Here is a 24,780-nt window from a genome sequence, read left to right on the forward strand (position 1 = left end):
TAAATGAGGAATAGAAGAAAAAAGGGGTGCCTGGGTGGCTTTAGTTGGTTAGCCGTCTGACTTCAGCTCAGGTCATGATCTCACAGCTCATGAATCTGAGCCCCATATCGGGCTCCGTGCTGACAGGTGGGAGGCATAATCTCACAGCTCAGGAGTTTGAGCCCCAGATTGGGCTCTGTGTTGATAGGTGGGAGGCTGGAGCCTGCTTCAGATTCTGTGTCTCCCTCTCTCTCTCTCTGCCCCTCCCCTGCTCATGCTCCGTCTCTCTCTGTCTCTCAAAAATGAATAAACCTTAAAAAAAATTTATAAAATGGCGATTCAAGATTTCTTTATAAAAGTCAAAAGATAGAGTATATAATGAAAAGCCTCTGTCTCTTCCACCCTGATGCCACTCAATTCTCCTTAGAAGGAACGAATGACACGGGTTTCTAAAAAATTTCCCAGAGCTATTCTATGTGTACATAGGTATGACTACACATAATACATTCTTCATGGTGAACACATTATATGCATTCTCTCATACCTTACTTCTTTACAATATATTTTCAAGATTTTTCTATGTTTGTACAAATAGAGCTCCACTATCAATTTATTTATTGACTACATAGTATCTAGTATCCCAGGGTATACACATGTTAAGTTTATACTACCACTTTGTATAGATAGATATTTAATCTAATTTAGCAATCTTTTGCCATTTAAGATGATGCCTCAGTGGATTTTGCACATGTAGATTTCCTAAATCTATAAATCCTAGATCTGGTGTCCTCCATTCTTTTCTTAAGTCCAGTGAGTATCCTTATTATCATTGCTTTAAATTCTCCATCAACAATGACCATTGCTTTAAATTCTCAATGATATAGCTATATCAAAATGCACATGCATTTATTCTATCTAATGCAGGCCAGTCATCACCACCCTCTCGCAGGTACTTTTTATATTTGAAACTTTGCTGAATAAAAGTGAAAAGCATACACACTAAAAATAGGCCAGAGTATATAGCCACATTCTTTAATTTCTTTAAAAGGAGAGCTAATTCTTTTTAAAAATTGAGCTCACTGTTCTCACAACAGTATCAAGAACTCTAACAGGAGAAGCAAATATTGAAATGATCTCACTGCCAAATCTGTCTAAAGCTTGTGTAAACCATGAAGCTTCATTATTTTTAGTCATGTCAATCGTATGTTTCAACTGCCTTATCTCCTCATCCATCTCTTCAGATTTCTTTCTAAATCCTTCTTTGAGCAGATCTTCTTGGACCTAAATAAAAGGCGAGAAGGAAAACTTTTAAAATTATCATTTTTTTTAAGATTTGCACTTTGTATTTGAAAATTTGGTCAAACTATGTTTTACTCATAAAATTCTTCTTTCTTACTCAAGCATGAAAGGAGAATTTTGCAATGAGGAATATCTCCCTGGCTTGGACCTGAACATTGAGAGGAAGCATAGTTTAAAGCCTTTCTAAAATTCACACACCACTAAGGTTTTGCTAGGATGCCAAACCTGACACAAAGACAAATGTAACATTTTTCAGCCAAAAAATGCCAATTGATAGGTACCCTTGGTCTGATTGCACTAGTTCTCAGTCCCACTTGGGTTGGTATGGTCACCCAAATAGTAGAAATGATGGGAACTTACAAGCTGTTCTAGAAATCTGTTATAAATATGTTCTGATGGACAATAAGTGATTTCCTCCCTATGCCATTTGATAAATTGGGAAGACTATCCACACTTAGAGACAATAGAGTAAATTTAGAAGCTGTCACTTCCCTGAGTTTTTAAGTCTTTACATTTCTGATAGTTTTATGTCAGCATATATCTACCTCAGGGTCTTTGGGTAGCAGTAGGGTTTCTGATAATTGTCAGTGATCTTGGTAAAGCAGTTGCTACTCATATTAAATCATATGGTTGAATATATGTTTAATCAAGCCTCATGAGATCATTTTAAAACCCCTAAATGCTATTTGTAGAGCTTGGAGGGGCCATACTCATCCTGAACTCTCTAGAGTCTACATATAGAGTGGAATTCAAAGGCTTCTATAGAAAAGGAGGGGGAAGAGGAGGGGAGGAGATGGAAGAGGGGAAGGAGAGGGAGAGGGAGAAGAAGAATAATTCAAAGGTTTCAGGATTTTAATAAGTCACAAGCAATTAATGGCAATGATGCTTCCTTCCATGAGCTCCCTGTAACCTTCACCCATCCTTTCCTGAGGTACCAGGAGGACCATCAAGCAGCACCAAGGCCATGGGCAGACGTACCTTCAGCTTATGCTCCAACATCATGTTCTGTTCTTTTATTATGTTTTCTGTCTCTCTCTTCATCTTCTCTTTCAGTTGAGCTATGTTCTCCTGGAGACTCCTCTGTTGTGCTTCAATCTGCTGTTCCTGCTCCAGTAGTTTCTGTCTTAGCACTTCCTGTTCCTTCTCAGCTGCTTCCTTGCTGGCCCTCTCCGCTGCCCCAGGAAAGTTCCAAGAGGGAAGAAAATTAGGTGAAGACTGATCTCTACCCTCTTGAACTCAGAGACAAAACAAAGTTGGAAGGGAAGACAGAAAATTTCTGCGTTCCTCGTGTCCATACCATTGGGAGCACATTTCAGAATATTAGGGTAAAGGCCCTATCTGGCTGACATTCAAACACAACTCTCCTTGTTGTTTATAGATTTAGCAGAGTTGTTCCACAGAAGGAGAGGAAGCTCCTTGTTTCAGGAAGGCTTTGCACTCACACCTGACAGAGGGACCTACCCAAGCCATTGTGAGCCAAGCCCGGCCCCGTACCTGCTATGGCCTTCTCCCCATCGGTAAGGGCTTTATCTGCCTGCCAGATGGATTTCTCTATCGAAGCCTGTGATTGTAGAAAATTCTGGAGGACCTCATTTGCCTGAGGAACCAAGAAGGAGACAAGAACTTAGATTTCCACTACAGAGATAAGTGCTGCAAAAACAAGTATGTATGTCCATGTCATTTTTGCTTCGTGCTTAAAATTCTATGGTGGCTCCCTACAGTGTTCAAGCTCCGTAGTGTGACCAGAGACTCTCCATATCTCCTGCTTCCTGTCTCCTTCCAGTGTCTACCCCCCATGCTGCTGCCTTCTACCCACTCTAGGTTCCAGCCAGTCAGAACTATGTTCAGTTCTGTAAATCCATAATCTCTGCTGCTTTTATAGGTTTGCCTTCTCACTGGGAAATGTTGCCTCTAATTTGTACTGTTGATCTCCTCTGTGGTTTGCTGGCTTTAACTTTAGGCAAGTTATTTTAACCTGCCTGTGCCTCTCAGTTCAGATCTGTAGAATATTGACAATAAATGTAGATGTTTCTTTAGGTTGTTTGAAGGATTAAGCTAAAGAGTCTAGGAAAACAGCTTTACATGATTGCTATAAGAAATAATAGTCTAGGAGCACCTGGGTGGCCCAGTCAGTTAAGCATCTGACTTTGGCTCAAGTCATGATTTAATGGTTTGTGGGTTTGAGCCCAACATTGGGTTCTGTGCTGATGGTACAGAGCCTGCTTGGGATTCTCTCTGTCTCCTTCTCTCTCTCTGCCCCTTCCTTTTTCTCTGTCTGTCTCTCTCTCAAAATAAATAAATAAGCTTTAAAAAAAAAGAAATAACAGTCTAATATATATTAGTTGCATTATTATTATCATTATTTTTAAATTATTATTGTTTGTTACCACAACCTATGTAGCCCATTTGCATTTATTTATTTGTTTGTTTATTACTCTTTTTTAATTTGAGTGTGGTTGACACACAGTGTTACCTTAGTTCCCAGTGTAGAGCATAGTGATTTGACAGGTTTATCCTTATGCTATGTTCACCAAAAGTGTAGCTACCTTCAGCCTTGTACATCGTTGTTACAATATCTACAACATCATTGACTGTACTCCTTATACTGTGCCTTTCATCCTCATGACTGATTCACTCCATAACTGGAAGCCTGGACCTCCCACTCCCCTTTGCCCATTTTGCTTATCCCTTTATCCCCCTCCCATCTGGCAACCATCAGTTTGTTGTCTGTGTTTACAGGTGTGATTCTGCTTTTTGTTTGCTTATTCATTTGTGGGCTTTTTTAAAAGATTCCACTTATGAGCAAAATCATATGGTATTTGTCTTTCTCAGTCTGACTTATTTCACTTAGCATAATATCCCTTAGGTCCATCTATGTTGTCTCAAATGGCATGATCTCATACTTTTTATGGCTGTATAAGATTAAGTCGCATGTAGCCCGTTTCCATAGGTTCATATGGGTTATAACTTTGTATGCAATTATCTGTGTATTTGACTTTCTCTCTTACTTTTGATCATACTTAAGTACAAAGACTCTGACTTTACCTTGTAAATTGTCAGCACTTAGCATATTCAATGTCATGTTGTTAAATGAAGAAATGAGTAATTTCTATCTCGTGTGGATTCCAGAAAGCCATACTCATTTCTTGGGAATGGGCATTTCCACTCTCTTTAGGAGTATATAACACATAGTGGACCTTAAAAGCTAAATCTGTCATGATATCCCCATGCTGTCTTATCACCCACAACTGGTGCTGTCCTTTCAGATTTTCAGGAGACCCCTGTGACTCTATTCTGTAGGCTCCCCCATGTTCCCCTTATTCCTCACCTTCACTCCTTTCCTGGGAACTTGTGAATAATTCCATTCAATACTTTCCTTTGCTTGCCTGTAGAGCTTGTACCCTCCAGGAACAGAAAAAGTTCCTATGGAAATATTTTCCATTAGGGCCTTTGAAAGCTGATCAAGCATAGACTGGCAGTATTTAATTGATGCTTCTTCATTCTGCTGCAAGAAATGTTGCTTCTTATCCTTTATGATTTCCTACAAGGGAAATGTAGAGAGATGTCACCAGAAGAAAGGAATGGAAAAGGTAAGATTCCAAAGAATCTGGTAGAAGGATTGATCTAACTGTGGTCCGTGAGAAAAGCATTCTGTTGGCAAAGGACATGGAATAAAACAGGAATCACAAGACTTGATTTACTGACAATCTTGAATACTCCCTGCAAGACTATGGGAAAGTTTCTTAACCTCCATGGTTCTTCTGAAATGTTGGAGTTGTGTTACCATAATTTCTATGGTTCCTTGCAGCTGTAGCATTCAGTGATTTTATCTTCAATGATACAGCGATACAACAAGGAGCAATGTAAGTTGAAAATGGCCTGGAATGAGGATCTGATAAGAGAAAGTTTGCTTCCTGACAAGGGGATTGTGTTCACAGAAAGCATCCATGCCCAGGAATGACTTTTGGGTCTTCTGGGCAGGCTTGGAATCCATAGAAGTATTCAGATCAGGAGGATATCTGTACTGATAATTGCTTCAGAAATCAGAGAGATTTCTAGATAAAGTACCTCAGTTTTCAGAGAAAAAAAGAAAGAAGAAAATGTAGTCCTTTGAAACTCTCTCATGAGAATCCAGATTTTTTTTTATCCTTGAGTAAGAGATGAGCCATGGGGTCAGTAAAGGTATTTCTAGACTTCATCCTTCAAAGGGAAAGGACCCACAGAGTAAAAACTAAGACAAATTACCACAAGAGTCTTCTGGAACTCCTGATTTTCATCCTTGAAGGAACGCTCCATGAACACCCTAATGGCTTCCCTCTCACAGTCTGCATGCACATCCAGCAGCTCCTGGAGCGTGTCTGTGGGGAACCTCACTTGCTGGGCCATCTGCTCGCTGTAGTGGTCGGCTGCCTTCTGCACGGCCACTGAGTTCTCAAGCTGGGCTAGAGTTGTCACTGCATTCTCCAAACAAGGCACCGCCCCAATATTGATGGTATCCACATAGGTCACCACCAGAGTTCTCAACCCTGAATGAGCCAGGATATTGAAGGGAAAAATATCAAATTATCACCCCACAGGATCCCAGATTCTGAGACTACATTTCTGAAGTCATGTACGTGCATACACATCCCCCAGCTTCCCCCACAGGAGCCCTGCCTCCTATCTTCACCTTTGTTTTCCTATTGACTCTTAATTTTTATGGTTTTCCAGGCCACACAGCCAAAACAATTTAAAAATCTACCTTCATCTAACATACTAAAAGGGTATCTGGAAAACATACTTTCCCATTAAAAATTAAAAACAAAAAAATTATATAGGTAGATAGATGAGGCAAGGTAAGTCAGATTATATTTATTCCTAATTCTGAAGCTTCCAATGGATTTTCACTGATTTGTGGGGATGCTCTAAGTAACAAATAACACTTATCAGATAGGACTTCCCTTGAGGAAAAAAAAAATCCATACAGTATATTCTGTTTGTTTTTTGTTTTTGTTTTGTTTTTAACTAGGCTTCATGACCGCATGGAGCCCAATGTGGGGCTTGAACTCACAACCCTGAGATCAAGACCTGAGCTGGGATCAAGAGTTAGACATTTAGTTGACTGAGCCACCCAGGTGCCCAATACATTCTGTTTTTATACCTAGTTATTAATTTTTTTTTATCAGAGAAGGATTCTTTCAAATAAGTGGATGCCATAGATATCAGTGACAAAGTGTGCAATTTTGGAGAGGGGTTTGTAGAGCCCCAAAAGTGAGATAATGATAAGATACACGCATCTCTTCATAGAGTGTGAATGTATGTATATCCAGAATTCCATAAAGAATCAAACAAAAATGCCGAAAAACACATTATATAATATATTCAACATATATTAAGCCCCATAGAAATGGTGGAAAAAGAGACTCACGATTCCCGGTGACCATGACTCCCTCTCTGAGAGTCTTGGTCCTTGCCTGGGTGAAGATGTAAGAACAAAAATTGTTTGCTTGTTTCTGGAATTTAGGATCCAGTTGATTCTCAGGTATATTCTCAATATTGGCTAGGAGTTTTGTGTCATTTGTTGGCCGGTCAAAGACAAAACATTTCCGTTTTGGAAAGAAATGCCTGATGCACTCTCTGGGTAGATTGGATGCTTGGATTCTGGGATTCTTGCCTGAGGGATAAGAACAACAGAGATTACTGTGGGAACAGTCTTGATGCAAGGGAGCTAAAGGGGTTTTTTTTTGTTGTTTTTTTGGGTTGAGAGAGAGAGAGAGAGAATGCACATGCGTGCAAGTGGGTGAGGGGAAGAGAGAGAGAGAGTAATAAGCAAGCCCCAGTTCAGCATGGAGCCTGATGCAGGGCTCAATCCCACAACCCTGGGATCATGATCTGAGCTGAAATCAAGAGTTGGATGCTCAACCAACTGAGCCACCCAGGTGCCTCAAGGGAGCTAAAGGTTTTTATGACAGGGATTTCAATTATTTGCTTACAACAAAGAATTGTTTATGTCTTCTCTGCTTACAACACCTTTAACATAGACATTCAATACTTCCTTGTACAGCAAACTCACACTAATGATATAACGCTGGAGAGAAATTTGGGGAGACATCTGATCCAGGTGAAAGAAGCCCATCGCTGGTAACTCCAGACCTGAAAATGGTAGTGCAGTTGTTTATTAGGTGTTTACTGAATGTATGGTTAAAAGAATGAAAGGTCAAGTGGAACTTTTTGGTCTAATGTAGAAATTGAGCTGTGGGACCAAGAGCCACGTACAAGGAATAATGGAGCAATGTTAGGAACAAAAGTATTGGGCATATTAGGACACTCTGGTTATTTAAGGAAAACTCATTTGATGCTAAAAATAATTGGTACAACGTTAGCTTTTTTTTTTTTAAGCAAAAACCTCTGAAGAATACATGTAACTAAAATGTAATTTTAGGATGTCAACACTACTCTACAAACTTCTTGAGGTAAAGAACCACACTCGATTTAACAGCCTGGCTCTTCTGCCTAGGCAATCTCTCATTAAATGTTTTGGGAAGTATAAGTAGAAAAATGAAAGGGGCGCCTGGGTGGCTCAGTCAGTTGGGGGATCCGACTTCGGCTCAGGTCATGATCTCGTGGTTTGTGAGTTCCAGCCCTACATCGGGCTCTGTGCTGACAGCTCAGAGCCTGGATCTTCCTTCGGATTCTGTGTCTCCCTCTCTCTGCCCCTCCCCCACTCATGCTCTGTCTGTGTCTCTCAAAAATGAATAAACATTTTAAAAAATTAAAAAGAAAAGAAAAACAAAAGCAAGAATGGATAAATCAGAATTGATATTTTTCTCAAGATTTAATGAGATATATACATCATTATAAATGTAACCTATTCAAGTAATTTATCATTTCAAAATTAGATCATGGATAAATATGTGGGAATTAAGAGAAAACTATGACATAGAAAGTAAGATGAATGTTCTGATAATTATCAGAAATATTGAAAAGGCATAGACTGAAAAGACAAACTTCTTCAGGTTTATTTAGAACACATAGTCATTTTTATATGTGATATATTCATACAGACATTAGAAAATTATATCCTTCTTTGAGAAGATTAATATCTGTGTGAAGTATATTTTTTATGGAAATATGTTGTGTATATGGTGACACATTGATTTTCCTTGTAATTTCACACATAACAAGCATCTAGTCAGTTGTATTCTTCAACACAGAAAAACAGAAGCCAAAATAAGGTACATGTATCTGGTCTTTGGAATGTTTAAGCACCCGTTGTAATCTGGTAGCTAAATTAGCAATTGATTAAAGAACAAATCAGTGTTGAATAATCTCACCCTAGCCTAGGCTCTGCTTTTCTTAAGTGAACTTAAACTCCAGTCCCTGGAGCTTTTCAACCCATCTTCAAGTCACCATTTCTATAGACTCCATTCTGGTCTTGAACACAAGTGCAACCCCAAAGATAATGGTCTGTGTTTAAGAGCTCCCACCCTCTGTTGGACTACCCACTACCCAGGCCATGCTCTGATACCTGGAATCAGCTTCAAGGCATTCTCCAGGTACTCATCTTCTGTGATAGGATCATCATTTAACTTCAGCTCCAGGGTGAAATCCCGCACAGTCCAGATGAAGTCTGGAAAGAAACTCACAAACTCTGTGGAATCTTCTGTTCCATCCTCTTTTGGAGAGGACTTTGTCCTGATTAGTTCTGTGAGCTCTGTCACATAACTAGGGCTCAGTTAAGGAAGAAGAAGTTCGTACCCCAAATTCCCACATTTCTCTAACAAAAAGTTATTATGAACACTTCCTTTTGCCCTGGGTCCCCTTGGGTCCACCAGAGGCAACGAAGTGGCAGGGAAGGAGAAACTAACTTGATCTCTGTTCCCATAAACCTAATGAAACATGGTGCTTTGTTTCATTAAAGGATACTGCAGCTGCTCCAGGGCCTGGTGGTTGATGGTGCCCAAGCTGTTGTAGACAAAAGTGCTGCACAGAAGCACAGCCAGGGCAAAGATCCAGGAATCATTCTTAGGGTCACCCTGCAAAGCACATTCGAGCAAGAGTTTTAGGACTTTGCTCGTTAGAAATTCATTCAGACACTTATTTTGTCAGTCTCTCATTTATTATATCAGCTAACATACTTGTCATGCAAAGAAATAACTTTGAAAACAGACATAAATACAGATACCAACTTTGACAATTATAGAGACATTCCTTGTGATTGTGACTTTTTTCATATATACAAAGATTCTAATCTTCACAGAGCTTTCTTTTCCCTCAATTGGAGAAAATAAAGGAACATATATAGAAAAACTAGCACATTACCTGGTATGCAATTAAGTATTCAATTCATTTATTCATTTTATATATAGCTATATAAAATACACCATAATTGCCATAACTGGGGATTCAAATTATATTCGGTTAAATTCAACAAGTGTTTATCGGGAGCTACTGAATGTTTCCCATTGTTCTTATATTTAAAAGCAAACTTGAAAATGGCAACTGTTACTTTCAAGATGACTATTTCAAAGTGGTGACAAACATCCGTAACAATGAATGTAACAAAGATGACAATATAAAAAGTTTTAGTAACCTTACATCTTAGATGTATTAGAGCATTCTAGAATGCTCTTTGGGCAGTTCACAACAAGAAATGTAAACCTGACTCTTAACTCCAGACCTCAAATACACATTTCATCTGGCAGATACATCAGAAATATTTTCTGGGCGCCTGGGTGGCTCAGTAGGTTCAGTGTCCGACTTGGGCTCAGGTCATGATCTCGCGGTTCATGAGTTCCAACACTAGGTCAGGTTCTGTGCTGACAGCTCAGAGCCTGGAGCCTGCTTCAGGTTCTGTGTCTCCCTCTCTCTGTGTTATCTCTCTCAAAAATAAATAAACATTAAAAAAAATAAAGAAAGAAATATTTCATCTCTTGGGAGGGAACTGATGTTTCTTCCTCTTTCCTGCCATGGCACCCTTATGCTTAATAGTCTGTGGTGCAAACTATGGTGTGCTGCCTGGATCACCTTATAACATCGAAGGACTTGTTCTCCCAGCTAGTGGGAGTGCTGATGGAAGACAGCTCCCAAATGCCACTCCTTTTAATTAGAAAGGCTTCTAGAACCCTCTTTTAGTGATTTATCAGCACCCTTGCCCTAACTCAAGATAACTCAAAAGAGCCATCGCAGCCACATAACTCCCATGGAACTGACAGAGGTTAGTAATTGCGTTGCTGTGCAACTTTTTCCTGTCTCCAACTTGCTTCTTTCTCAATCATATTTTATTAAATCTGACGGCATATTTGGGGTCTTCTCAACTGGACTGAAGATGTTTTCAGAGCAGGACTTTTACTGTGGTGACAAATATCTATAGTTGTAAGCCAAGAGGCTGCCATTCAGCTATTCAATAATTATTCCTTAAACGTAATCAAATAATTCACCCAGTGCCAAGAAATAAAATATTTTATCTAATATCTTATCTAGAAGTGAGATTCTAACAAACCAGCATGCCTCATTTACTATACTTGGATTTCTAGATTTTGCAAATAGATCACAGCAGTTAAATTATAAAATATCGTGAAGGGGTCAAGAGCAAATCCAGAATAAAAAGGATTTATGTGTGACACTCTGCCTTACCTTTTCCACATCACCCAGGCCCTCAGTATCCAGAAGGACCAGGGTGTGGTTTGGCTTGGAGGGGTGAGGCACACACCACATCCAGATGCCCTTGGTTTTAGACTGCACTGTAGAGCCCAGAGGGAAACCTGCAAGGGGAGGGCGGAAGGCAACATACAGTGACAGGAGACAATCTGAACAGCCAAAGGGTCACAAAGTCAGACGTTCTGTAATGTAAGTGCCCCAGCATATAAGATGGCTCTTTCTCGAGTTCCTCAAGAATGTCCTACTTTGTGTGGCATTCTGTTTCAAGGAGGAGGGGACGTTAACTATAAGAATGATGCCAGTCAAGTGCTCACGATGGAGACAGAGGCATTCGTGAATCAGCAAAGAGTGGAGATCATTGATAACCATAACAGGAGCATTTTGAAAGAATGGTGAGATGCAAAGCTAGAGAGCAGTGGATTAAAGAGAAACATGAGAGAATAAAAAGTGGAAAAAGGAAATTGAGATCATATTTTTTGCCAAAGTGATTAAAAAAGAGGTGGGGGGAGGAGGTTTGGTAGCTACAATGGGGTGTGAAATCTAGGAAAGATTTTTAAGATGATGGATGTTGCAGGATCATTGAGCACAACAGTCAAGAAAGAATTCTTGAGAAGTTTTATGGTGCATCTTAGTAAGTTCATTCATGGAGCATGGGGACAGGACCCAGGGACAGAAAGAGCCACATTTTTGCGGTGTGAACTTGGTGGTTATATGCTCAGTGTTCACGAGGGAGGGGACACGCAGGGAGTATTAGATCATAAATGTTTCTTTGAATTTCAACTCATAAAACTTTCACAAGATTTTCTGGGGCTTGTCATTCAGTTCAATATTAAGTATGGGTGAGACGAACAGGCAGTCATGAAACCCTTTAAGAATGTAGCAGCCAGTACACATTTGATATTTATTGAAACTAGGTAGGCTGTAGGTCAGCCTTCTGAGCTAACCATGAACATTTTTCTGATTCCACCCCTCCTCAATAGATATTCAAACATGTTTATATGTTGATGGGAATATCCCATAAAAAAAGAAAGTATGTTTCAAGAGAGAAAGGAGATACAATTATAAGAGCCCAGTATTTGGTCAGGTAAAAGAAGGTAGGATCCTGAGCATTACCAGGAGAGATTTTCCTCAACAGCAGTAAAACAGTATGATAACAGATTATTATAAGAGTAATTATAATAAGAGTAATTTAGTGGTGAGAATTAGAATTGGAAGTTTGGTTTATTGAGAGGAGTTTGGTTCTCCTTTCTTGTGACTGGGGAAGAAAAATAAGGATCTGAGATATAGCTAGAGTTAATCAATTTGCCCCAGACTCAATACAACACTCACCTCTGTTCTGTCCTGCGAGACGATTCATCAAGTAGGATTTGCCTGTACGATACAGTCCTACAATGGCCACCACCACTACTGGTTGAGAAATCTGTTCAAGAATCTGTATAGCTCTCTGGTTCACTGACAGCTGCATATTGTTGTTTTCCACCAGACAAATGGGGGCCATCATATTGGGTCCAGATGCCATGGCAACCTGCCAACCTGGAAAAGTCTCCTAGTAGAAATAAGATTTCAGAGTCATTTTCTGACTTCGAGTTACCAAAAGCATCCATCAATATAGGAGTAGGTGAAACTTCTGTACTTTCTATGGGACAAAATGTAATCTACAATTAACATTAGTGATGAAACATAGGGTATACTCCAAAATTTTGCTTCAATAGTAATAATAGAATTCAAGCCATTGTTACTATGTACTGAGGGCCTACAATATACCAACCCCTGTGACACATACCCAGCCTCATTGATACTTCCGAGAACCTACAAGTTAGCAATTATTGTGCCCACTTTGCAAATAAGATAAATATGTCTCACAAAATCTGAGTAAGTCATACAGCCAGGATCAAGCCTAGACAATTGAGCAAAATGGCAAGCTAGGAAGCTCTAAGTTCTTATTTCCCTAAGGAGATATCAAAAATAATCAAAATAGGGGCGCCTGGGTGGCGCAGTCGGTTAAGCGTCCGACTTCAGCCAGGTCACGATCTCGCGGTCCGTGAGTTTGAGCCCTGCGTCGGGCTCTGGGCTGATGGCTCAGAGCCTGGAGCCTGTTTCCCATTCTGTGTCTCCCTCTCTCTCTGCCCCTCCCCCGTTCATGCTCTGTCTCTCTCTGTCCCAAAAATAAATAAAAACGTTGAAAAAAAATAATCAAAATATTGGCTAGAATAACTTCATAGTAGTTCTGTGAAAACAGTGAAAGACCTAAAGCAACCAAGCAAACACCCAATCAAGAAAATGCCACATTAAAAATGGTAGGAAATTCTGTGGTGTTTTTGCTTGCCCTTGGCCCACACTGTCCCCGGTGTGGTATAGTCTTGGTCTGGAAGGGGTGGTAACCCAGTTCCCAATTTTCTCCCTTGACCCAGAGACAACAGAGCAGACTTTGTTCACAGTGTTCTAATCTGTCTGGGGGCTACCTCCTCAGGTCTCTGGTTCATCTCACACGGATCTCAGGCAGGGGCAGAGGATGGGGATGTAGTGGTATAACTTGGATGTCAGATGGAAGGAAGCATTGGCATTGATTTCATGGGCATTGCTCACGAAAGCTGCAGAGAGATGGAACTGCAGTTGCCTGGGGCAAGAGATCACCCATGAAGACATAAAACAGACCATCCTAGGCAATAGTTCAGTTCATATCTCCCTCCTTTAGACTGGATGGAACAGAACACACTGAGTTTATAATGTTCTAATCTGTTCCAAGCTGCCTGAAGGACTACTGGTCTTTGTTTCACCTAATTGGGATCTCTGGCAAGGAGAAGCAATGGGCATTGCTAGGGAAAGCTGCTGGAGATTCACCTGCGGACCCCTCTGGCAACATATTATGAGTGTGTGATATTCCGATGTATAATAAGTATATATTTGGTCTTTGTCCCTGCTCTTGACACAGCTTCCAAAACACTTTTAATTTCCCAAGTGATGAAGTATCTTTTGTTATAATATCTGCTCCTTTGTCTTTGCTTCCTAAAATAGTCCCAGAGTAAAGAAGGTGAAAGAAGTTGTCTTTTGTCATACATAACAAGCACCTTTCAACCACACCCAAGGTTACGTTAATGAGGTAACTTTGGAGATACCCTGGAAAACCCCAAAGGCTGGTTGCTCGGGTAACAAAGCATGTGACTAGAAAGTTAGAAATTTCAGCCTCATCTCCCAGGGGAGGGGAAAGGAGGCCTGAAGTTTGAGCTAATCACCGGAGGCTGATGATTTAATCAATTGTGGCTATTTAGTGAAGACTCCATTAAAAAACCCTAGCTGAAGGGGCTTAAAGGGCTTCTAGGTTGGTGAACATGTGCAGGTGCTCAGAGAGTGGTGTTCCCAGAGAGCATGGATGTTTCACACCCTTGATACCTTGCCCTATGCAGCTTTTTTGTCTTGTTCTTCCTGGGTTGTATCCTTTTTCTTTTTCCTTCTTTCCTTCCTTTCTTCCTTCCATCTTTTTTTTCTTTTCTTTCGTTTTTTCTTTCTTTTCTTTCTTTCTTTCTCTCTCTCTCTCTCTCTCTCTCTTTCTAAACCAGTAAACTATTGAGTAAACTCTTTTTCCTGGGCTCTATAAGCTATTTTACCAAATCATTGAGCCTGGGGTAGGGATGGCAAACATAGCCAGTCAGAGCACACGTTACACCCTGGACTTGCAATTGTCATCTGAAGTAGGGCCAGTCTTGAGACCTTAACCTGTAGGGCATGCACTGACCTCAGACAGTTTGTATCACAGTTGCTTGGTGTGGAAAATTGCCCATACATGTGACCAGAAGTGAAGTAGTGAGAATAGAGTGTTGAGAGGAGAAGTAGAATTGTTTCCTTTTCAGGGTGGAGACAAACAATAGACCATAAAAGGCCCCAAGGGGAGATTCTGAGGGAAATTGAGACATTTAAAAGCAGCATGTATCTGAGAAAATTGAAAAAAGCCACACTAACGCTCAGGGAAGATGCATGCTCAGAAAAGACCAAAAAGACTTTAAGATTTCTCCCTAGGTTATTCCTAAGGTTCAAGACCAAGACCCCGCTAATTAGCAAAAGATTTCCTTGGCACAAAACCAATATGCAAAAAAATGGAGAAGGTAGCTTCTTCTATAAATGACCAGTTTTCAACAGCAACAACAAAAATCACAAGGCATATAGAGAAACAGGAAAATATGGCCCATTCAAAGAAAGTGATTTAAATAAATGTGGCAGAAAACATCCCTGAAGAAACACAAGCATTGCATGTGTTCTAGGCAAAGACTAAAGTAATTTTCTTAAATATGCTCAAAAGGCTAAAGGAAACCACAAAGAACTAAGGTAAATCAGGAAAATGAGATGTAAACAAAATTGGTCCAGTCACAGTGGCATAAAGATAGACACACAGACCAATAGAATCGAACAAAGAGACCAGAAGTAAACTCTCCCATATATGGTCAAATGATTTTTGACAAGCATGCTGAGATCATCCAGTGGGGAAAGCGCAGTCTTTTCAACAAATGGTGCTGGGTAAATGTGATATTCACACACAAAAGAATGAAGTTGGATCATTTCTTTAACACCAAATATAAAATTTAACTCAAAATATATCAAAGACTTAAACATAAGAGCTAAGACTATAAAAAGTCTTAGAAGAAAACACAGGAGAAAACCTTCATGACACTGGATTTGACAATGATTTTTTGGATATGACACCAAAGGCATGATCAAAATATGAAAACATGGTAAATAGGACTTTATCAAAATTAATAACTTTTGTGCATCAAAGGACACCATCAACAGAGTAACAAGGCAACCACAGAGTAAGAGAGAAGAACCGCATGTCACATATCTGGTAAGGGATTAATATCCAGAATCTGTAGGAACTCTTACAACTCAATAATAACAACAAAAACAATGCAGTTCAAAAATGGGCAAAGGACTCAGACATTTCTGCAGAGAAGATATACAAATAGCCAATAGATACATGAAAAAGATCTCAACATCACTAATCACGGGAATGCAAATCATACCACAATAAAGGACAATTTCACACCCATTAAGGTGGCTGTTATTTAACAAAACGAGAACAAAAACAAACAACCAACCAAAAACCCATCAAACAACAAGTGCTGGCCAGGATACAGAGAAATTGGAACACTTGTGCATTCCTGGTAGGAATGTAAAATGGTTACAACCACTGTGGAAAACCCTTTGGTGGTTCCCCTAAAAGTTGAACATAGAATTACCATCTGAACTGGCAATTCCACTTCAGAGTGTATGGACAAAAGTATTAAAAGCAGGGAGGACTTAAGCAGATATTTGTACACCAATGTTCATAGCAGCAGTATTCACAATAACCAAAAGGTGAAAATGTCCATCAAGGGATGGATGGATGAACAAAATGTGGCATATACATACAATGGAATATTTTTCAGCTGTAAAAAGAATGAAATTCTGATACATGTAGCAACACTGATGAACCTTGAAGACGTTATTCTAGGTGAAATAAGCCAGACACAAAGGACAAGTACTATATGATCCCACTAATAAGAGGTACCTAAAATAGTCAAATGCATAAAGACAGAAAGTAGAATAGTGTTTACCATGAGCCTAAGGGAGAGGGTATGGGAAGTTACTGCCTAAAGGGTACTGAGTTTCCATTTGAGATGATAAAAATATCTGCAAATGGGTAGTGGTAATAGTTGCACAACAATGAGAATGTATTTATTGTCACTGCACAATACTCTTAAAATGGTAAAATTGGGAAATTTTATGTTAAATATGTTTGTATCACAATTTTAAAGTTTTTAAAAAGCAACACTGGACAGTCTATTTTTCTGTCCATGCTACTGCAGCCACTTACCGGACAGAATATTCTTCCTCAAAGACATTGATTATCCTGTAAAGTCCTTTATCTGTAACCTATGGTAGCTTTCTCATCATCATCACATAACAAAATGTGCTCTCCAATGCTTTCGTGTGACCCATGTGCTCATCTTTTGTCTACAGATTGACAAGTGTTGGGAGTGGAATGAGGTCAGTCTAGAGAGTGTAGCCTCCCTTTCAAAAAGGGAAGGCAGGGGCGCCTGGGTGGCGCAGTCGGTTGAGCGTCCGACTTCAGCCAGGTCACGATCTCGCGGTCCGTGAGTTCGAGCCCCGCGTCGGGCTCTGGGCTGATGGCTCAGAGCCTGGAGCCTGTTTCCGATTCTGTGTCTCCCTCTCTCTCTGCCCCTCGCCCGTTCATGCTCTGTCTCTCTCTGTCCCAAAAATAAATAAACATTGAAAAAAAAAAATTCAAAAAGGGAAGGCAGGAGAATGTCCTGAATCTTAAGAGATACAGGCCGAAGTCCTTAGCTGAGAGGGTCAGGTTTTCTGCAAATTACTCCTATGAATAAGCATAAAAATAAAAATGTAAATGTAATTTTATATTATATAGGGAGACATATATGTATATGAGAGATAAAGCAAATCTAGCAAAATGTCACCAGTGGATAAATCTAGGTGAAAGATACATGGGATTCTCTTGTAATTGTTTTTCAAGGTAAAGTTTAATATAAAAAATTAAATACTAAAAGTACAATTTAATCTCCTGGCATATTTTTTATTGCATTATAGTCAATTTTTTTAAATGATATTGTAGAATTGTATAAAATGTCTGGACATAAGAGGCTCCATTTTGAAGCTCCATTTTCTTTTCCAAATAATGAACTCTCTAATTGGGCCAGAGTGGCAATAGTTTTCAAGCAATTGCTCATAAAATTTCAATAGAGCAACTGGCATTTAGATCATATGAGGATAGTAAAGTTAATACATACCAGGGACAGTTTCATGTGATAGCACCAATAACCTAATGAACAAGATAGTAATCAGAAGCAGCTTAACCAGTCAGCACCAAATTAGGGTTTTTTTTTTTCCCTCTTCTCTTCTTTATCTAAATCATATAATTACCTCTTCCTTCTTTCCTGTAAAAACCCCTTGCTTTTCCCACATGAGCAGGACACCTTTCTGGTCAGTTTAGAATCTGTGCTCCCCAAAAATGAACTATTGGGACCTCATCAAGATAAAAAGCTTCTGTGCTACAAAGGAAACAATCAACAAAACTAAAAGGCAACCAACGGAAGGGGAGAAGATAGTTGCAAATGACATGTTGGATAAAGGGTTAGTATCCAAAATCTATAAAGAACTTACCAAACTCAACACTGGAAAAACAAATAATCCAGTGAAGAAATGGGCAGAAGACATGAACAGACACTTTTCCAAAGACATCCAGATGGCTAACAGACACATGAAAACATGCTCAACATCACTCATCATCAGAGAAATACAAATCAAAACCACAATGAGATACCACCTCACACCTGTCAGAATGGCTAAAATTAACAACTCAGGAAACAACAGATGCTGGTGAGGATGTGGAGAAATGGGAACCCTCTTGCACTGTTGTTGGGAATGCAAACTGGTACAGCTGCTCTGGAAAACAGTGCGGAGGTTCCTCAAAAAATTAAAAATAGAACTACCCTACGACCCAGCAATAGCACCACTAGGAATTTAGCCAAAGGATATAGGAGTATTGATTCATAGGGGCACATGTACCCCAATGTTTATAGCAGTGCTTTCAACAATAGCCAAATCATGGAAAGAGTCTAAATGTCCCTCAACTGATGAATGGATAAAGAAGATGTGGTTTATATATATAATGGAATACTACTTGGCAATGAGAAAGAATGAAATCCTGCCATTTGCAGCAACATGGATGGAACTGGAGGGCATTATGCTAAGTGAAATAAGTCAGTCAGAGAAAGACAGATATCATATATTTTCACTCATATGTGGAACTTGAGAAACTTAACAGAAGACCATGGGGGAGGGGAACGGGAAAAATAGTTACAAACAGAGAGGGAAGCAAACCGTAAGAGACTCTTAAATACAGAGAACAAACTGAGGACTGATTGGGGGGGGTGGGTAGGGCAGGAGAGAGGGGAAAATGGGTGATACGTATTAAGGAGGACACCTGTTGGGGTGAGCACTGGGTGTTGTATGTAAGCAATGAATCACGGGAATCTACTTCCAAAACCAAGAGCACAATCTACTCCCAAAACCAAGTACACACTCAATGTTAGCTAACTTGATAAATTATATTTAAAAAAAAAAGAAAAGAAACTGTGCTCCCCAAATTGCAATTCTGAGACCACAAATAAAGGCCTTTGTTCTTTTTCAATTTTACTTCCTTTTCTCAGTTGATAATATCTAGATATTTTTCATAATCAGAATGTGTAAGCATGCTATGATGAATATTCAAATGTCTCAAATATTCAGTTTTATATTAATATGTCACATATTCAAAATGCATCTAACACCAACTCTGTCATATACTACTTATGGGCCCTTAAACAAGGAGCCTCACCTAGCTATACTTAAGTTTTTAAAGACAATTATAGGGGTAATGGGAATACAATTATAGGTCCAACCTAGAGGATATTTTGATAATTAAACTAGATGCCATAAGCTTTTATCTTAGCATAGCATGCAGCACAAAATAGGACTTCAGTGTACGTTTGCTGAATAAATGGAGATTATAACAATTGCATTGAGCAATTTGGTCCATTGGGCTATGCATTTCGACATGCTCTGTAAACTCTAGATTACTAAGAAACAAGGCCACCATATAAATTTTTTGTCGGATCAAAACAGTAGGCAAGTTCAAACAGGCTGCCCTGTACCACTTCCTTTTGTCTGCTTCTTCAGTGTGGGGAGCAGAGAATGTGGAAGTAAAATGCCCGCCTCAAATAGCTCCATTCTAACGACTGAAACTTACAGTCCCCTCTTTCGAGTGAAGATTAGAGGAAGCTGAGGAAGATGTGATGGGAACTATCGAACAACGTTATGAAAACAGGTGTGTGGGTTCTTAGCTGTGAATGAGCCACAGAACTTGTAATTTCAAATGAACAGCCATTGGATCCTGTTCAGGACTGGTTTTCAAAATTCGATGTACATGAAGAATCATCTGAAGAAATTGTTAAACCCAGATTCTAGGGGAACCTGAGTGGCTCAATTGGTTAAGCATCGGACTCTTGATTTCGGCTCAGGTCATGATCTCACAATTCATGGATTGGAGCCCCAAATCGGGCTCTGCGCTGACAGCACGGAGCCTGCTTGAGATTCTCAGTCTCCCTTTCTCTCTACCCTTCTCCCCCCACCCCACCTGCCCCTCAAAATAAAGCATTAAAAAAATACCATTACACCCAGATTCTACACATTTACCAAACGGTACAGGTGACTCTGATGTTCCTGTGAAAAATAAGCCAACAAACATCAGAGGGCAACAGAGACAGACAGACTTGACAAGATAGTTATTTTTAACTAATAAAGACCAGTGATGTGGGAACTGAATTTATTTCTACATGGAGACTAAACAGAACTCTCAGTCTCAAGCTTTCTTACGTATGACTAATAGAAAGATTAGAGAGAAACTATCTCTTTTAGATTATCATTGCCTAGAAGCTCCTTGATGGGCACTATCTTGTCCTATGGATTCTAATGCCTGTTACAGAGCCTGATAAAAATAAACTAGGGAGGCTCCCATGGGGGCTTGGCCCACTCTACTTGCAGCTGCCTTGGCTGACATTGTTCTGGAAGCAGCACATTCAGGGAGACACGGTGTGCCTGGCTGTCACTTTGCAGCTGCTACTGTTTCAAACGGAGAAGCTAAGCTACCCCAACACTAAAGCCAGCCACAGACCCCTATGGGCCAGACAAAAGGCAACCTGCCCTTCCTGCTCATTCCTCCCTTGTCACTTTGAACCAGAAATCAGGTCCTGAGTTCAAGACAACGTTGCATATGAAAGAAGATGTGCATACCTGCTCTTCAGCACTACTGTCCAAGAAGAGTTCTCAGCTGCTCGTTGCTTGCTCACTTGATCCTTCACCTTTCTGTCCCTCCTTTATAAAAGCTTGAAAAAACTGAGGAAGTTAGACATTGCTACTCTTTTAATCATGTGTTAAAACTGAAATTGAAAGTAAAAGCGATTCAGGCACCCTGAATCAGTAGCCTCAGGCGTGAATATGGTTGTTTGGTGCATGATGAGATGGGGTTAGGGAAACCCCACAGTTACTCAACAGTCAGGCTTTTTAGTAAACACACTCCATCAACTTCCTTTTGTCTTCCCCATGTTGGAGTGTTTTCCTGGCCTCTGTTCTCCATATGTCTCTCTCGTTTGGCTTAAGTTTCCTTAGCACACAGGAAAAACAGAAAATTCATGACACAAATGTCAGCAAAGCTGTATAAAACAAGAATATTTCAACTGTTTTTCTCTTAGTGGGAATTCCTGGGTTCTTTTGTTAGTGGAGAGCTTTTAACATTTTAAATATGTTCCCCAAGATATAGTGTCCATGCAAAATGAACAAACCTTTTAGAATTTCTTTTCTTTTCTTGACTAATATATTTTTAATTTTACTTATTTTTTTAAATTTTAGTGCCAGTGTAGTAAACATACAGTGTTATGTTAGTTTTGATGTAGTGATTCGTCAGTTCCGTATGTTATTCAGTGGTCGTCCCAATAAGTGTATTCTTTATCCCCATCACCTATTTTACACAATCCCCACCCACCTCCCCTCTGGTAACCATCAGTTCGGTCTCTATAGTTAAGAGTCTGTTTTTTTGGTTTGTCTCTTTTTTTCTTTTTTTGTTCCTTTTCTTTCTTAAATTCCACATATGAGTGAAATCATGTGGTATTTGTCATTTTCTGGCTTATTTCACTTAGCATTATAACTTCTAGATGCTTACATGTTGTTGAAAATGGCAAGGTTTCATTTTTAATGGCCAAATAATATTCCATTATATATATATATCACATCTTCTTTATCCATTCATCTATCCATGGACACTTGGAATGCTTCCATAGTATGGCTACTGCAAATAATACTGCAATAAACATAGGGGTGCGTATATCCTTTTGAATTAGTATTCTCATATTCTTTGGGTAAATACCCACTAGTGTAATTATTGGATCATATGGTAATTCCAGTTTTAACCTTTTAAAAATTTTTTTTAAGTTTTTGTAGTGTTTATTTTTGAGAGAGAGACAGAGTGCAAATGGGGAAGGGGCAGAGAGAGAGAGGGAGACACATCTGAAGCAGGCTCCAGGCTCTGAGCTGTCAGCACAGAGCTGGACACAGAGCTCGAACTCACAAACCATGAGATCATGACCTGAGCTGAAGTTGGACACTCAAACAAGTGAACCACCCAGGCACCCCTTTTTCAAAATTTTTTTAATGTTTATTTTTGAGAGAGAAGACAGAGCATGTGTGGGGGAGGAGCAGAGAGGGAGACACAGAATCCAAAGCAGGCTCCAGACTCCAAGCTGTCAGCGCAGAGCCCGAGGTGGGGTTCAAACTCACAAACTGTGAGATCATGACCTGAGGCAAAGTTGGACATTTAACCAACTGAGCCACCCAGGCACCCCTCTAGTTTTAACTTTTTAAGGAATGTCCATACTTTTTTCCAGAGTGGACGCACCAGTTTGCATTCCCACCTACAGTGCACGAGGGTTCCTTTTTCTCCATGTTCTTGCTGATAGTTGCTTCTTGTTTTTTTTTGTTGTTGTTGTTGTTTTTGTTTTGTTTTGGTTTGGTTTTAGCTATTCTGACAGGTGTGAGGTGATAACTCATGTGGTTTGATTTGCATTTCCCTGATGATGAGTGATGTTGAGCATCTTTCCATGTGTCTATTGGCCATCTGTATATCTTCTTTGGAGAAATGTCTGGCCATGTCATCTGCCTATTTTTTAATTGGATTATGTTTTTGGGGTGTTGAGTTGTATAAGTTCTTTATATATTTTGGATACTCTTTAGAGGATATATGATTTGCAAATATTTTCTCCCATTCAGTAGTTGTCTTTTAGTTATATTTTTTGTTTCTTTTGTTGTGCAGAAGCTTTTTATTTTGATATACTCCCAATACTGTCTTTTTGCTTGTTTCCCTTGCATTAGGAGAGACATATAGAAACTGATACAGCCAATGTCAGAGATATTACTGACTGTGCTCTCTTCTAGGATTTTTATGCTTTCAGGTCTCACATTTAGGTGCTTAAATCCATTTTGAGTTTATTTTTGTGTATGGCATAAGAAAGTAGTCCAGTTTCATTCTTTTGCATGTTGCTGTCCAGTTTTCCCAGCACCACTTGTTGAAGGGACTGCCTTTTTCCCATTGCATTTCCTTGCCTCTGTTGAAGATCAATTGACCATATAATAGTGGGTTTATTTCTGGGCTCTCTATTCTGTTCTATTGATGTAAGTGTCTTCCTTTTTTGTGCCAGTACCATACTGTTTTGATTACTACAGTTTTGAAATATAACTTGAAATCTAGAATTGTGATACCTCCAGCTTTTTTTTTTTTTTTCAAGATTGCCTTGGCTATTCAGGGTCTTTTGTGGTTCCATAAAAATTTTAGGATTATTTGTTCTAGGACTGTGAAAAATGCTGTTGGTATTTTGATAGAGATTGCATTAAATATGTAGATTGCTTTGGGTGGTATGACATTTTAACAACAATTTGTTTTCCAATCCATAAGCATGGAATTTTTTCCCATTTTTTTTTGTCTTCAATTTCTTTCATCTATGTTTTATAGTTTTCAGAGCACAGATCTTTCCCTCCTTCGTTAAGTGTATTCCTAGGTATTCTATTCTTTTGGGTGCAATTGTAAGTGGGATTGTTGTTTTTTTTTTTAATTTTTCTTTTTGCTGCTTCATTATAAGTCTATAGAAATGCAATGGATTACAGATTTATTTCATATCCTGTGATATTACTGAATTTATTTATCAGTTGTAGTAGTTTTTGGGTGAAGTCTTTTGGGTTTTCTATATATAATATCATATCATCTGTAAAAACTTAAAGCTTTACTTCTTCCTTAGCAGTCTGGATACATTTTATTTCTTTGTCTTGTCTGATTGCTGTGGCTAGGACTTCCAATACTGTGTTAAATAAGAAGTCAACATCCTTGTCTTGTTCCTGACTTTGGGAAGGAAACTCTCAAGTTTTACCATGGAGTATGATGGTAGCTGTGGATTTTTCATACAAGGCCCTTATTATATTGAGGTATGCTCCCTCTAAACCTACTTTGTTGAGAGGTTTATCATGAACAGATGTACTCTATCAAACGCTTTTTCTGCATCTACTGAAATGATTATATGATTCTTATCCTTTCTCTTATTGATATGATGTATCACATTGATTGATTTGCAAATATTCAACCATCCTTGGAACCCAGGAACAAATCCCACTTGATTGTGGTGAATGATTTTTTTTTAAGGTATTATAGGCTGTGGTTTGATAATATTTTATTCGGGATTTTTGCATCTATCTTCATCAGAGATATTGGCCTGTAGTTCTCTTTTTTTGTGGTGTCTTTATCTGGATTTGGTATCAGGGTAATGCTGGCCACATGGAATGAATGTGTAAGTTTTCCTTCCTCTTCTATTTTTTGGAATAGTTTGGGAAGAATTGCTATTAACTCTTCTTTCAATGTTTGGTAGATTTCACCTGTGAAGCCGTTTGGTCCTGGACTTTTGTTTATTGGGAGTTTTTTGATTGTTGATTCAATTTCATTGCTGACAGTCTGTTCATATCTTCTATTTCTTCCTAATTTGGTTGTGGGACATTATGTATTGCTAGGAATTTATCCATTTCTTCTAGATTGTCCAATTTTTAGCATATAATTTTTCATAATATTCTGTTGCAATTGTTTGCATTTCTGTGGTTTCAGTTGTTGTTTGTCCTTTTATTTCAGATTTTGCTAATTTGAGTCAAAAATTGATGAGTCTGGCTATTTATCAATCTTGTTGATCTTTTCAAAGAAAAAGCTCCTGGTTTCATTGATATATTCTC

At 39.1% G+C, this 24,780-nt stretch overlaps 1 protein-coding gene across 1 annotated transcript; it reads right to left on the reverse strand.

Moving 5' to 3' along the window:
• Positions 1 to 995: 995 nt before the first annotated feature.
• On the reverse strand, positions 996 to 20,923 carry LOC122480748 (guanylate-binding protein 6-like). Its single transcript, XM_043575522.1, has 11 exons — positions 20,758 to 20,923; positions 12,247 to 12,463; positions 10,894 to 11,021; positions 9,184 to 9,293; positions 8,786 to 8,982; positions 6,686 to 6,931; positions 5,524 to 5,804; positions 4,607 to 4,819; positions 2,773 to 2,875; positions 2,257 to 2,450; positions 996 to 1,260 (listed from the first exon to the last, which is right to left on the reverse strand). The coding sequence occupies exons 2-11, from the start codon at positions 12,434 to 12,436 to the stop codon at positions 1,033 to 1,035; spliced, it is 1,890 nt and encodes a 629-aa protein (XP_043431457.1). The 5' UTR covers positions 12,437 to 12,463; positions 20,758 to 20,923; the 3' UTR covers positions 996 to 1,032.
• Between the last annotated feature and the right edge of the window lie 3,857 nt (positions 20,924 to 24,780).

This window comes from Prionailurus bengalensis, chromosome C1 (assembly GCF_016509475.1).
Source record: "Prionailurus bengalensis isolate Pbe53 chromosome C1, Fcat_Pben_1.1_paternal_pri, whole genome shotgun sequence".
Lineage (NCBI taxonomy): Eukaryota > Metazoa > Chordata > Mammalia > Carnivora > Felidae > Prionailurus > Prionailurus bengalensis.